We start from the raw sequence: 15,909 nt of genomic DNA, 5'->3' as shown, positions 1-15,909 counted from the left end.
AACAATTCTCTTTTATATATATATATATATATATATATATATATACACGTATATAATTTAGCTTTGTTTACCACTTTTTTATTTCTTTTTTTTTTACTTTGGTGGTAATATCTTTCTGTGTTTGGTGTTCCATGTCACTGTTTTTGTTCTTAACTTAAAAGTCCTACAGAACGCTAATTTAATTTATATTGATGTAATTTCATAACAATAGTATGTTTTCCGCTATTTTTGTGTCGTGCACGTGCAATGTGTTTACGCTACAAGCGAGCGACGCGCAATAACGGCAGAGTAAGGTAATTACGTTAAAATGATTGAGTGATAGAAGCAATAAGGTTTTTATTTTTATTGAACTGAATTTAACCGTAAGAGTAACCAGTCGCATTTGAGGTTTGCGTTTGTCCATATTAATATGCAGATCTGGTCGACCTGCTGCTGTGGTTGAATTCGTTCAGTGGCCACTAGAAGGCTACGTCACTTTTTACTTTTTCAACTGACTTCGGATATTTGTTATTTTTGTACCTCATACATTTGTGTGCACTAAATAATAATCAAAAAAGCTAATTTTTAATAGGACCAAATCTGTACCTCCAGATTCTTATGAGAGGAGTGGCGTCTGCACGCGCAAGCGCACTCAGCGAGCGGACAGTTGGCTGTCAGGTTACAACCACAAGTTGAGTTCAGCACAAACTAGTGGTTAAAAAAACAGTCGACTTCCACTGGAGATAGTGCTTGTGGTTTCTTTAATATGTCGCCTTGTAAGTTTGTTTCTTTCGGTTCTTCGTGTATAGAATATAGGCTGTGTGCTCTTAAGTTCAGTCACTGCTGCTCACGACAGAGTCCCGTACACGAGCGCCGTTAACGTTACTCTCAGCTGCCGCGGTCAGGACCAAACGCTCGGAAGAACTCATTTCAGGTAATTAAACTGCCTGTGATTTACAAACGTTACTGGTTAGTATGTTCTTTACGTATACTTTGTAAAGAAAAAGAAAAAAAAACGTTGTATTTTTAAGGTACGCAGTATTATTTTAGTGGTGCATCAATTTTTGATTGAAATAGTATGTCGGTGGGGGGGGTACTTTATTATTTGAAGTTGGCATGTCTCTCTCAATTTTAATATTTTTTTAATATAGCAAAGGAGAATTGTCCGCTGAGCCCGGTGGATCGCGCGCCGCATCCTCGCGGCTCCGTAACCATGGGCAACCGGGGGATGGAGGAGCTCATTTCGCTGGTGAACCGCCTGCAGGACGCCTTCAGTGCCATCGGACAGACCTGCGACCTGGACCTGCCGCAGATCGCGGTGGTCGGGGGTCAGAGCGCAGGCAAAAGCTCTGTCCTGGAAAATTTCGTGGGCAGGTATGACACCATCATAACTGCCCGCTACAGTTGTTTATTATAATTAATAGTTCAGTTCAACATACCAGAGATTTGCGAAGATGTTATTAATGTCATGAGTATTGGTCAAACCATGTGTTTTTAATAACAGGACAATATCAGTAGCCTACCTGATTGGTAGATATCAGGGTGACTGAAGGTTTATGTCAAAATTCTATCAAAAGAGGGAGGAAAAAAACATTACATGGCCACGTGGACATAGTTATTGGCTGATGGCAATAAACTCAAAATGGACTGATTAATCGGCTAGTGATGTTCAGTTGAGTCACTTTTGCAGAGGCACTGAACTGTATCGCTGAAGCAGGTGCAGATGGTCTCATCTGTAGTCGGGAGCAGTCACTACCTCTTCCTCCATCTGTCTAATGGCCTGCCAAGCCAATGTCCGTCACCCATGCAGAATCTGAAGATTGTCTTCATTTTCTCTGGACTATACGGATCATTAAAACAAGCTGGCAACTAATTTTTCTAAGAATTTTTTTTTTTTTCTGTATCTGATTGGTCCCTTAATAGATGTGACAGATTTTCCCATGATTTATATTTGTTAAGGGAAGCCATTTCAAATGTCACTGTCAAAAGGCCATTTCAAAATAGCCTTATGTACCATGCAAGCGTCTGCAACTTTCTGAACTCAAAACATGTGGTCGTAAAATCATAAAAAAATTGACTGTTTTTGGCAAATAAACTTTATACTAACAGTAAACTTTATACTAACTGTATACTAACATACTAACAGTATAAGTTCTCAAAGTAAGTGTAAAATTAAAATACATACACACACACACACACACACATATTAGTTGTCTTTATACTATGTACTTATGTTAAAAATAATAAAAAAATAAATAATGGATAGGTATTTGTTTGGTGGTATGGTTAGGTTTAAAGTGCCCCTATTATGCCATTTTTAAGGTTCCTAATATAGTTTTGGGAGTCTCCTACAACAGGTTTACATGCAATGCAAATCAAAAAGCACTTTCGTTTTCTCATAATATACATTTAATTTCACCTATTGGTCAGATGGCCTAGTCCTTTGTGATTGGTCTACCACATACAGCGCATGCTATAGTGTTTGAGGGCGGGTCAAGTTGTTTGCGGGCCGACAAAGTAGAACATAGGTGGGCATTATGCAAATGTGTTACCCCGTGACGTATAGCCGTCATGGAATTGAGACTGGAATTACTGACGAGTCGTTTAGGCTGTTCAGAGTCATATAAATAAATGTATTTATTGTGTACTGCCGGCTTCACAACTTTGCAGATCGTTTACATTCACAGACAGCTACATTACACACTGCATGAAAGGTAATATTTGAAAATGCATAATATAGGGTACTTTAAGAGTGGGTTAAGGTGTAGGGGTATGGTCAACAGTGTAATTATAGGCAAATACAGAAATTAATTAGATGTAATTATTACAGAAATGTGTTTTTGAATATGCAACATGTTTTGAAACATGTACATAAGTGCATTGTATCATTTGATAAATTTTAATGTAAGTACATAGTAGTTAAAGACACTTTATATATATATTAAAATAGAAAACAATTTAAATTGTAATAATATTTCACAGTGTTACTATTTTGCTGTATTTTTGATCACATAAATGTAGCTTTAGTGATCATAAGAGACTTACTTCAAAAACATTAAAAAAAATCTTGCTGATGCCAAACTTTTAAAGTTTTACATTGTATGTCCCCTTTAGGAGTCCCTGTAAGGCACAGTAAGTCTTTAATAATCTTTTTTTTTTTTTTGCGCAAGAGGAGCCCACAGGATCTTCTCTTTGCAAGCTGATTTCCGTATGGAAAGACTGGACCTGTCCAACAGGAAGCAGTGATTGTTAGTGAAAGCTATTGTTTGCTCAGTGTATATCAGTTTGGTGAGCTGAAGTGAAGTGGATATCGCCTGCTTAAGATAAGTGTGTCTGTCTGAGAACAAGCTGCTTGTGTATCTGAGAGGGAGGCATTCAAGCGCTCTGACTATCTTCATAAAATCTCGGTCAGTGTGCTGAGGCAACATGCTCTCAGGCAGTTATTGAAGACCCAGTTTACTTTTTTTGTTAGACAGTTTGTTGTTTTTTAATGATTATATTCTTTAATTATAATATTCTTTATAGCTTATTGTATAGAATATTTTGTGTTGACCAAAGAATTTTAAGTTCTCTTGGAGCAGTCACATATACTGTTTGTAAAAATTCTGTCATCCCTTGAACAAACTAAGTAGTTTATCTCTGAAGCTATACTAAATTATGATGGCTACACACTTGATGACACATAATGACAACTATAACCCGTGTGTCATTTGCATTATGCTACAGTTGGTAATGTAAACAGCCACAAATATGTGGAATTATACAAATGTCAAAACAGATTGAACCTAGAGCACTTTGTGGGGAAAAGCAAGGTGTCACCACAGATTTAGAGTGTGTTCACACTTTGATTCTCTCTTCTTTTTTTTTTTTTTTTGGTTTGGACCAAAAAAGGATCTACCAAACATCCAAAATGGGGCTAAATGTGCTCATTGTATGTTGTGTGTACATATGGTGGCATTTTTACCAGTTGAGAACTCACAAGAGCACAAGTTGCACACACAAGTGAAGATCTCCTGCAAGGAGATGGGGTTTTGATCCCTAGTGCTGAACTGTAATGGGCAACTTAGCTCCTATGAGGAGAAGAGAATGTTTTTGGTTCATTTAGATGTCTTTGGTCTGTTGCGTTCATATTTTAGTTTAACTGCACCAGAGTTTGAAATGGTGGGTCTCAGTCTGCTTGTTTGGTGCTCCCCAAGTTTAAATGGCAGCGTTCACACATATTCAGATGGACCACACTAACAGAATAATCAAAACAGAGTCTGCTCTAATCAAGCCAAACCTGCCAAGTGTGAACACACCCTTAAAGAGCAGTGTGTTTATCACGCTATCAGGCATAAACTTGAGCTTCCGGTCAAAATGACAGACTTTAGTGATGTATGCCAGATCTCTCTAATCATTTAGTTTGTTTGAACCCCGCCCCTCTGCAATCAACAGCAAGCTCATTTTCATTTTTGAGTGCAATGCCCACATCTCAAAATTCAATCAAAATCTTATGGATAGAACCAAGTCCCCGCCCTACTTTTTTTTCTTTTCTTTTTCAAACATTGCAAAAAGTTGCACTCGGATATACGTCACAATAACGAAGAAAATATCTGTTGCTGCAATAGATCTCCTATGGCTAGATCTTCTAGATATGGCTTACAGGCAAACATTCTCAGCTTAAGTTGATTATGAGTCCGGCATCTGACTCTGAAAGAGAAGTAAGTGTAGTGCTGGACGGAGTCTGCACTAAACAAGCCAACCCTGCCAAGTGTGAACACACCCTTAAAGAGCAGTGTGTTTATCACGCTATCAGGCATAAACTTGAGCTTCCGGTCAAAATGACAGACTTTAGTGATGTATGCCAGATCTCTCTGCAGATCTGGCATACATCCGCCCCTCTGCAATCAACAGCAAGCTCATTTTCATTTTTGAGTGCAATGCCCACATCTCAAAATTCAATCAAAATCTTATGGATAGAACCAAGTCCCCGCCCTACTTTTTTTTCTTTTCTTTTTCAAACATTGCAAAAAGTTGCACTCGGATATACGTCACAATAACGAAGAAAATATCTGTTGCTGCAATAGATCTCCTATGGCTAGATCTTCTAGATATGGCTTACAGGCAAACATTCTCAGCTTAAGTTGATTATGAGTCCGGCATCTGACTCTGAAAGAGAAGTAAGTGTAGTGCTGGACTCACATAACTCAGGACGAGGAATTCCTAAATTTCCTAAATTAAGTGATATCTGGAGAATGAAAATTCTCAACTTATCCTCATTTTACTCAATATGTACGTTTACTTCCATAGAACACAAAAGGAGTTAGCTAGCAGAATGTTATGGTTGCTCTTTCCTCTCCATATACATTTATATATACAAGAATAAAGTGACTTAAATTGCATTGAAGGTATACATTTTTTCAGGTTACACATTGTCCCATGACTTTGGCATTTCTAGTGTTTGAGCTACCGAAATGCAATAAAAGCACAATTTACATTTATGAATTTGGCAGATATTTTAAAAATATATTTCAATCAGTTCTTGCATTCCCTGGGAATCAAACCCATGACCTTTGCCAGTGTCATGCTGTACAATTTGAGCAATGCTTGAGCAGTGCTATATTCTGTCTCCTCAAGCCATACGATAGGAGGACCAATCCAAAATTTAAGTTGCTATTCATTGGAAATCTTGCCATCGCTCACTTGCCACACTTCAGAACACCTTACCAAATAATAGAATTTTTACAGTCTGCTTCTATGTTTTTATTATCGGTTGCTCAACTGAAAAACTCTTCTGACTGAAAGTGGTACAGTCTAGCAGGTGGTTTGTTTCCTTCGGATGAAATAATGGTGGAATGAAGTGGAATCATTTATGCAACAGAATGAACTTCCGTCGTGCAGTCATATGATGGCCTACTTAGAGCTCATGCACAGGAAATAATGAGTACACGTATCCATAGCAATGAGTTATATATGAATGGAGGAGAGCAGTGCACCCTCAGCCATCTGTTATCTCAGTATCACTACCAGTCAGTGGAACACCAGAGATGCCCGGAGAAATGGGTTAGTGAAATGAGAGAGGGAGCATAGTGCTTGGGTTTAGAAGAATAAGTAGTTGATTTTTACATGACCAGTAGAAGACATCTCAAAATGATGAGATCAAATTTAGCTGATGGGTTTGGAATCTTTCTTTTGAGGAACTTCCCAGCTTCTCACTCTAGTTTACATTACATTTTCATTTATAAATTTAGAAGACATCTCTCAATGCAATTAAAAAATATCATTATTTGTGTTTAAATCAAAGATGATTTAAAGTATTTTGGTTTGGAGTGACATGAGTATGCGTAAATGATGACAGAATTTTCATTTTGGGGAAAACTAAACCTTTAATTAAAAAGAATTCAACTGAAAATGAAATTCTGCAGTCATTTACTGACCTTCATCTCAGTGGCCAGGGGCTGTCAAGCTTAAACAACAACAAAAAACACCAGAAAAATGAAAACATGAAAACCAATGGCATTTGCTTCTGTAGACTAATCTTATGGTGCTTTTTTTGGCCTTTTATGGAGCTTAAAGGGTTAGTTCACCCAAAAATGAAAATTAGCCCATAAATTACTCACCCTCAACGAATCCAGTCGGAGTTATATAAAAAATTGTCTTTGATCTTTCAAGCTGTTTAATGCCAGTCAGCGGGTGTTGCATTGCTTTAGTCCAAAAGAAGTGAAATAAAATTTTCACTTTTTATTGTTTAATTTTCACCCATTACCGTTGTTTTGTTTTGATCTCTCCGTGTTCGTCACTTCTGAGCGGCGCATGCGCAAAGCCGAACTTATAAGTCATCCGCCCGGAACTGCTTCCGTTTACAACAGTGAACGCAAGCTAGATTAAATTGATTATTACGTTTTAAATGTGGTTATTTGTTCTTACAAAAACGCATCGATTCGCTACAGGAGGACTTTGTTCACCCCCCAGAGCCGTGTGAGACTCTTTTTTTTATGGATGGGCACTTTTTTTTCACTTCTTTTGGACTGAAGCACTGCAACACCTGCTGACTGCCATGAAACAGCTTGAAAGATCAAAGACAATTTTTTATATAACTCCGACTGATTCGTCTGAAAGAAGAAAGTCATACACACCTAGGACGCATTGAGGGTGAGTAATTTATGGGCTAATTTTCATTTTTGGGTGAACTAACCCTTTAACCGCCACAGGTCACTTTATGCTTTTATATTATGGAAAAGAGCTGGGTGAGCATTCTTCTAAAGATCAACAAAATGATTCATGAGGGCAAGTAAATGATGACTGAATGTTACTTTTTGCTTGAACTACTCCTTTAATCTCTTGATTATTTCTTAAACTGTTTATTTTAATCTTGAAATGCTCAGTTAAACACCCGCTGAAATGTGTAAACATTCATACTATGTTACACACAGGCAGTGCTCAATTCTGCATTACATGTCTGTTTACTACAGTAATGCATGCTGGGTACTGGGGGAGGGACAGGATGAAATAAGCGGATAGTGAAGAAGAAAGGAAAGAGAAGGGGGAGAATATGAGGCTGGAGCATCTGAGTCAAGAGGGGCTTTGTTGAGGGGGTTAGAAAGTGGAGGTCAAGGGAAAGTATTGGAAATGACTGCAAATGTAAAGGACATTGTTGAAGAAGAGTGAGCCACACAGATGACTCACTGCCTGGGTTCAAGCTAAATACCACAGGCTGGTTTGCTAGTTCATATACAGTAGTTTCTTGGCTAATATACAGATGAGTTACCCACTCTACAAGCTTAAGATATTTTCACATTTATTCTACATCATAAAATACATCAGTAATACCCCCTTGTGATTTTTTAAAAAGCTTTTACTAGTTTTGAAAAAGGCAGTTGCTAACAAGTGGCCAAATGGAGCTACAGAGGTTATCATCACACCGAACAGGTAAACTACTCACTAGTCCGCTTTTATAGCCTCATTATGTTTATAATATGCTCTTGCAAACTATTCTAAAATGTTTTTTTAAGAGTTTTTAAGAGTTGTTGGAAGTTTTAGTGACACTGAAGTCATGCAACCGTGGTGTAGTTCATTTATAGCCTATGTTTAGCTTTTTACTTATACTGATTGTATTTAGGCTTCAAAATTAGTAAAAGTTGTTTAAACGTAACGATTATCATGATGAACAAAACTTGTAAGAATCATAAACGTTTGTTGGTCTCAGAGCTTATTTTCTGCAATAATCGAAAAAGCCAGAGGAAAAATCGTATTGGATTTTTGTTGAGTGAAACAGGGTGATGCTACTTCCGGGTTGACCTACAAAATACATAATCACTGCAGCACTTTATTACCACGGATGGTTTTACCTGCATCCTGCCCCTCTCCCTGGATGCCTTTAACTAGGTCTAATCCAGTGGGACTTCCCCTCTATTTTGGGCAGTAGTTCTGTTTTAGATCTGCGCACACCCAATTTCCACTATCATCTTTATCATCCATTGTGACTTCATCTCAAGCCTGGGATTTATCAGACCAAATGGAAAACACATTTGTCCATGGAAAAGTCTAACTTTTCCCATCATTGTATTTTTGCCTCTTTCAAAATATATTGGATAAAGAACAAAAATCTAAGACAAACAGGCCCGCACCACTGAATCAACCAGAAGCTAACAATTAGAGCTATGATTGTGTTTACACTTTGGTGTAATCAACCTAGAATTGGTTTATTTAGAGATATCTCTGCACTTCAAACAGGGGTAGGGGGTATTTTAACATCACCCGTAAAGAAGATCAGTGATCTAGCTGCAGTTCCTCTACTGGGCTGTTTTATTTATAGACTGTACTCATGTCCTCTGCACATACATGGTGAAAATGAACTGGTTCTGGATTATGAATTCACTACTTTATGATTATGTAAAGCTAGATTGTCTTACAACTCATTTGTAAATGTACAGGCCAGTACAAGTTGTGTGTAAACGTGCCATAAATATCAGAGTATGAGGGTCATGAAGGGTGGGACGAGGTTTATGGTTTCACTGTAAGACTGGACTAGTCCAAGTATGCAGTGACAGTCTCTGGCACTGTGCCTCAGACAGGGATAGTGTCAGTGTATCATGTGAGGCAAGTTTTATGTGTAGGTTTTTATTTATTTATTTTTATATATTTGTTTATTTTGTTAGAAGGAGAGTTTTACTTTGGCATGCATAAGGATTCGTCTGCCTATTGTATGTTTGTTTCTTATGTGTAATTTCTTTGACATGATGGTCATGCTATCCTTTCAGAGATTTCCTGCCAAGAGGCTCAGGAATTGTTACAAGGAGACCGCTTGTCCTTCAACTCATCAGTTCAACTTCAGGTATAAGTGATACACACAAACACATATATTTTAGTTGTAGTACTCAATTAGAGATCAGGTAACAAATCATTGACTATGTGTTCGGAATAGCTTGATATAATTGGATATATGTATAAAAAAAATTATTTTCACAATTTTTGAAACACAAAATTGGATTAAAAATATTTTTAAAAATAGATTCCACTCTCTGAATTGAATATACCACTTAATGATTTCATGTGACAACAGTGTAGAATACTACTTTTTGGTTGGGCTTTTACTACAGACCTAGACAAAATATAACAACCAACAAACAATCCAAAATTGAAAACACAATAAAAACACACACATTCAACAAATAACCAATTAACCCTCTGGCCCTCTTCGGTCATTTTTGGCCAAAAAAATTTATATTTTAAAAATCTTAGCTTCATCGGAATGAGATGACACTTGATGACTTTTGTCACATTAGCAATATGAACACACTCACTTAAAAAAATGGATTTTAAATGCCTTCACTCTATTTTAATGTGAAATATTGCATTTATTAAAAAATAATAAAGAAATAAAGAAAAAAAAAATATATTAATTCTAATGGAGAAAATAACTCATTAAAATTGTATAAATATTGCATAGTATCATAAAATTCTCTCAAAATCATAAATAATAATCAAAAATATTATTGAACAAAAATATATTACATTGATTTTCCTGAGAAAAATAAAAAGTTAAATTTCAAGGCTTCGGTCACTTTTGACCGCGAAGGAGGCAAGTGTGACTCCTAAACGAAGAGGGCCAGAGGGTTAACCAATTATGTAAACCCTAAATAAAATAATGATCACAAAGCCAGTTAAAAGCTGCATTCATTTTATTCCATTTCAGGCTTTTAAATTATTTTGTTAAATCAGTCCATAACTCCTTTTACTGAAAATGATTTGTATATATATATTTTTAAAAATATATATATATATACTGTATATATATATATATATTTACAATAATGTATGTTATTGACTTCTATCCATTATTCTCATAACCTGTTTATATAGAGACACTGTTGGTGTAGTAACAGATTGAGGAGTCTGTCTCCAAATAGTCACAAAATACGAAAAGAAAAAAAAAACACCTTGCATACCTAGACATCTTGTCTTCTTTAATGGATATATAAGGACTAATCATATAAAAAGTTGGTAAACCAATATTACACATAAAACTTTAAAATCGTTAACTTTTTCTATTTGATTTTAGTCAATCAAGTCCCTTTTGGTAATAATATTCTGCACAGGTTAGTTTTATAAACCAACTAACCCATCCGATATCATGTGGCATATGGATTATGTACACTGAACACTAGAGGCCAGTGTCTCCTGTGTTAAGATTAGAATCAGTCAGTGTATGGAGAATGGAGAATTGTCAGATCTTTGAAATTCATGAATTACAAACTGTTGAGCTGTCAGTTCCCCTAAGGCGCTATCATCTTCTGCTCTCTCTAATTCATACTTTCCATTCTCCATCGCAGAGCATGCCGAGTTTCTGCACTGTAAAGGAAAGAAGTTTACAGACTTTGATGATGTCCGACGGGAGATCGAAACAGAGACAGACAGAGTCACGGGAACAAATAAGGGCATATCCTCCATTCCCATCAACCTTCGTATCTGCTCTCCAAATGGTATTATTGTCAGAAAACAAGTGATTCATTTATGTACATTAATGCTCACAAAGGCTGCATTCATCATTTTATAATTATTTCCTGTGATGTCAAAGTTGAATTTTCAGCAGCTGATTCGATGCTTAAGAAACATTTCTTATTAATGGCAATATTGCTTATGCTTAATATTTTTGTTTAAACCATTATCTTTTTTTAAGGATACTTTGATGAAAAGAAAGTTACAAAAAACTAAGAAATCTTTTGTAACATTATAAATGTTTTTTCTGCAACTTTTGCTCAATTTAGTGTGTTCTTACTGATTTCTTAAAAAAGCTAAGAACAAAACATATAAATGATAGTGAAGGTGTATTTGCTCTCCTTTTTATGGTGTTAATGCCTCAGAGAGATCTCATTTAGATTTTTTCCCCCTTTCTATAAGTATCTCTGACAAAATATTTGTGTCTGTCTTTGTTTTTCTCTTTTTCTTTCTGTAGTTTTGAACCTCTCTCTGATAGATCTTCCAGGCATAACTAAAGTACCATCATGTCTGTCCTCAGTTAGATCCCCCACTATCTTCATGTGTCTTTCCTTCTTGTTTTTCTTCCGGTTTTACTTGATCTTTCTTTCAGGCCATCGCACCATCGGTGTGATCACTAAGCTGGATCTGATGGACAAGGGCACAGATGTCAGGGACGTGCTGGAGAACAGGTTACTGCCACTACGCAGAGGTACAGCGCACATGTAGAAATGTGCTGTCAGCAGAGACCCAATGCAGTTTGGTCTAAGACCTGGGCCACTGCCAAGCAAGTCTGCTGCAGGCTATAGTGGCTAAAACTGGGCCAGGTGCAGAATCTTCATGCTGCCTGTTGCTGCCTTAATGCATTAGACACACAGAAGTCCAGCCGTGGAGAAGGGTTAAGACACTCTAGAAATCTTATCCCTCATTTATACAGATCACATACAGATTTACTTCTAGTTGTAGGACATTGACTTTTCACAGTTAGGAGCTGAATGTCCTTCAGGTATCCCATTCTTTTTAACCAATGAATTTACATGACTTTTCCAGTCTTTTATGATTTCCTGGAGAAGGTTTAAGGATAAGGAATATGATCATAATGTTTATCTGTTTTAAAGATTGTTTTGTCTAAATCTTCATGTTAAATCATTTTAAGTCATCTTGAGGCCAACTTGGAAGATTGCAGAGGCCCCCTAGTGGACTCCAGCCCCCTGGTTGAGAACCACTGCGGCTAGTGTAAACAAAATGCGATAATGGTAAAAAATGCGCAGAAACGTACAAATTATTATGTTTAGAAGAAGAAATGTCACAAGGTAATAGGATTGAAAAAAGTGCAGAGACAAATTCTAAAATTCAAAAGCATTTTTTATTTCATTAAAGCAACATTTATATTCAATATTTTTTATTCTTTGCATCCTAGTTAAATGTCATGGTACTTGTAAATTGGCTGGTAATGCCAAAGAAATATAAAAAAATATTAAAGCAACTATGTAAGTTTGTACACCCTACTTCTAATAAGGCTTCATTATAAAACAAAGAATATATCTGAATAAAGAGAAATTTTCCCCTCTACTCTATTTATTTCTGTCTCCCTGTTGTGACTACAGGTTATGTTGGTGTGGTAAACCGTAGTCAGAAGGACATTGAGGGAAAAAAGGACAACAGTGCAGCTCTGGCTGCAGAAAGACGGTTCTTCAAGTCACATCCTGCATATAGACATATGGCAGACTGCATGGGCACTCTGTACTTACAGAGGCTCCTAAACCAGGTGACAAGAGAATGATACTACACAGAATATGTCTGAAATACATAGTAGCGCACAGATTAAAAATGGAAAATTATACTTTGAATCGTATTTCTTCACTTTTTTTTTAAATTCCTAAACCCCTCTCCATCTCCCTAGCAACTTACCAACCACATTCGTGACACATTACCAGCATTACGCAGTAGACTACAGGGTCAGCTTCTGTCACTGGATAAAGAGGCAGGGGAGTACAAGTGTTTGAACCCAGATGACCCCTCGCGAAAGACCAAGGCCTTAATGCAGTGGGTTCACACACACATAAACTCGCTCTAATTCAGAGAGTAAATAAACATGCACAGAAAAACACAAACAAACATGGACACAAACACGCTAGTCTTTACCTTATTGCAATAAACAAGACCTTTGTTTACAGCCTAAACAACAAACACATTGCAGATACGATCAGAACTGAAGATGCCACACACACAAACACATAATGCTGCTTTGTTGTCCAGGCTGATACAGCACTTTGGGCTAGATTTTGAGAAGCGGATCGAGGGATCTGGGGATCAGGTGGACACAGTGGAGCTTTCAGGAGGAGCCAAAATCAACCGCGTCTTTCATGAACGTTTTCCCTTTGAGCTTGTTAAGGTGATTTGTTAAAGATGAACTGATCATTGTTATTTACTTAAACGCCATTCAGAGCTTGGAAATCAGAGCTAATGCTGATTTCCTGTTCACATTCTGCTACATCAGATGGAGTTTGATGAGAAAGAATTACGAAGGGAGATCAGTTACGCCATTAAAAATATCCATGGCATCAGGTACATGTCACAAATATTTATCAGCTGATTTAAAAGGGCACTCAGTCACTTTCTGTTTTCACTGTGTTGGCCGTTATGGCAGTCGTCTTAAAAAGAAGTTCACCCAAAAATTTAAATTCTACTCATCCTCAAGTCGTTCCAAACCTGTATGAATTTCTTTCACTGTTGAATACAAAAGAAGATATTTTGAAGAATATTGGTAACCAAACAGTTGATGGTAGCCATTGAAATCCGAAGTATGGAAAAAAATACTATGGAAGTCAGTGGTTACCTTCAACTGTTTGGTTACCAACATTCTTCAAATATCTTCTTTTGTGTTCGGCGAAAGAAAGAAACACATACAGGTGGAAGAACAGAGTAAATGATGATAGATTTATTTTTATTTTTTTGGGGTGAACTATGCCTTTAAACTGTTTGCCAATCTTATAAGAAAATACAATTTATATTTTCATACAGAGAGCTTCTCTGTATGTCTTCCTCTACTTCGTCTTCTCTTTCTTTTTACTACAAAATATATTCAGCTTAGACGTTAACTCCCTGTACTTCATTTTCTCTTCGTTCTTGCTGTCCAGGACAGGCCTGTTCACACCCGATATGGCCTTTGAAGCCATAGTGAAGAAGCAGATTGTGAAGCTTAAAGGGCCGTGTCTCAAGTGTGTAGACATGGTGATTCAGGAGCTCATCAACACAGTACAACAGTGTACCAACAAGGTACAACATCCTCTTAAACATCCTTTTATGAATGAATGGACATACATAGACATACATCAAAGTCAAACAGTATAATATAATGCTAAAAAAAAGTATATAATATGTTTTCATTAAAGTCGATGTGATCTTATTTTACTTTAAAAGTTAGCTAAAACAATCTTTAAATAGCATTTTGGCTATTGGTTAATATTTTCCAATAGTTTGCACAACCCAAGTGATATCAGGGGGAAAGGAAAGTCATTTCAAAGTTATTACATTTTGATAAAAGATCACCAAGACAAAATAGTTTAAATCTATACTAAATGTAATTAGCTGAACTGAGTGCTTTTTTTGACCCATTTAAATTAGACTTAAATACATCTTATACGTAATTTCATAATTCAGTTTTCTTTTAAATATAGTTAAAGTGTACTGCCAAATGCACTGAAGCATTTATGGTTAACTAAAATATACTTTACCGTAATTTCTGTTGAAACTGTGATTTCTGTTGTAATTACGCATTTATAATGATGAAGTTGCAATGTAGTACATTTAAAATATATTAACTATAAATGTAATATTGAATAACACACTGCAGTTAAAATTATAATCAAGTACTTTACATGTGTTTAAGTATGTTAGTCAACACATCAAAATGAGTGTACCTTAAAGCACAACAAAAGATTATTAAAACATAGGCCTGGTTTCACAGACAGGGCTTAGATTAAGCCATAGTTCAATTAGGACATTTTAGTAGTTTTTTTAAATGTCCTTTAGAGAAAAAAAAGAAAAACATTACTGATGTGCATAAAACAATCGCACTGACATATTTTAAGATATGTTAAAACAGCTCAGACATATGTCTGATAATGATTTAAAATGTACTTTAAAGTAAGTGTACTTAAATGTAAGAAACATAGTCATAAAAGTGTACTCCGTGTACACTGACCTTTTATTGAATTAATATTACATTATCTTACATTATCAGTTTTTAAACAAACACTTTAAAAGGGACATTGGATGCCCATTTTCCACAAGTTGGTATATGATTCATTAGGGTCTTCATGAAATGTCTGTAACATGCTTTGGTTAAAATTCCTCAATGGTTGTGTAAAACAACACCCTTTTTACCTTGTCAAAAACAGCTCTGATCACAGCGACCCGTTTCCGTGCATGTCTCTTTAAACGATAAAAAAAAAACGATTGCTTTGCTCACCCCGCCCCTCTCTTCTGGAAGAGGAAATAATCATAAGAAATATAAAGTGTGAGACTTACTTCTTCTGGAGGTGCAGCTGGATCATGGACAGTGGTCACTGATCCATCCTAGAGTTTTAACTTTTTAGCAAAACCTGCCTTGAATTGTCCCTTATTCAGAAAGCAGTCTGGAGTAAAATGATTTGCGCAAACATAAACGCATTTAGGTAGATCGGGAGGCACATTCCCTTAAAAAACAAAAGTAATCCACTGCGTCTTCAGCGGCGCAGATGTCAGGAGTAAATGACGACTGCTATGTTCATTATTACGTCCAACAACAAAACACCTCAATCGCTTAGGAGCCATTCTTGTCAACACCTGCTCTGATGTCGAAACAATGGCGGACTAAGTAAAAGTGAATTTTGCATCCGATGTCCCCTTTAAGTACTTTAGATACTACAAGATTTTAAGTACAATAGTGCACATTCAAAACAATTAAGTGCACTTCTTTTTCAAGACACA

The 15,909-nt window shown here is 36.4% G+C and overlaps 1 protein-coding gene across 1 annotated transcript in view; it reads left to right on the top strand.

Annotated features, from left to right (window-relative positions):
* The first annotated feature begins 646 nt into the window (after positions 1–646).
* LOC107733804 (dynamin-3-like) overlaps positions 647–15,909 on the top strand; it is a 43,390-nt gene continuing 28,127 nt past the window's right edge. Inside the window, exons 1-11 of the mRNA XM_016545600.1 lie at positions 647–913; positions 1,131–1,353; positions 9,219–9,292; positions 10,791–10,940; positions 11,414–11,464; positions 11,549–11,647; positions 12,543–12,703; positions 12,839–12,981; positions 13,195–13,330; positions 13,436–13,503; positions 14,076–14,214. Of these exons, the coding sequence (XP_016401086.1) occupies positions 1,193–1,353; positions 9,219–9,292; positions 10,791–10,940; positions 11,414–11,464; positions 11,549–11,647; positions 12,543–12,703; positions 12,839–12,981; positions 13,195–13,330; positions 13,436–13,503; positions 14,076–14,214 (1,182 nt within the window). The 5' untranslated portion in view covers positions 647–913; positions 1,131–1,192. The remainder of the gene's footprint in view (positions 914–1,130; positions 1,354–9,218; positions 9,293–10,790; positions 10,941–11,413; positions 11,465–11,548; positions 11,648–12,542; positions 12,704–12,838; positions 12,982–13,194; positions 13,331–13,435; positions 13,504–14,075; positions 14,215–15,909) is intronic.

Source organism: Sinocyclocheilus rhinocerous, unplaced genomic scaffold, assembly GCF_001515625.1.
Source record: "Sinocyclocheilus rhinocerous isolate Xijiao unplaced genomic scaffold, SAMN03320098_v1.1 scaffold2685, whole genome shotgun sequence".
NCBI classification, from domain to species: Eukaryota; Metazoa; Chordata; class Actinopteri; order Cypriniformes; family Cyprinidae; genus Sinocyclocheilus; species Sinocyclocheilus rhinocerous.
The sequence above is the reverse complement of the archived record's forward strand: the minus strand, read 5'-3'. Positions and strand labels throughout refer to the sequence as shown.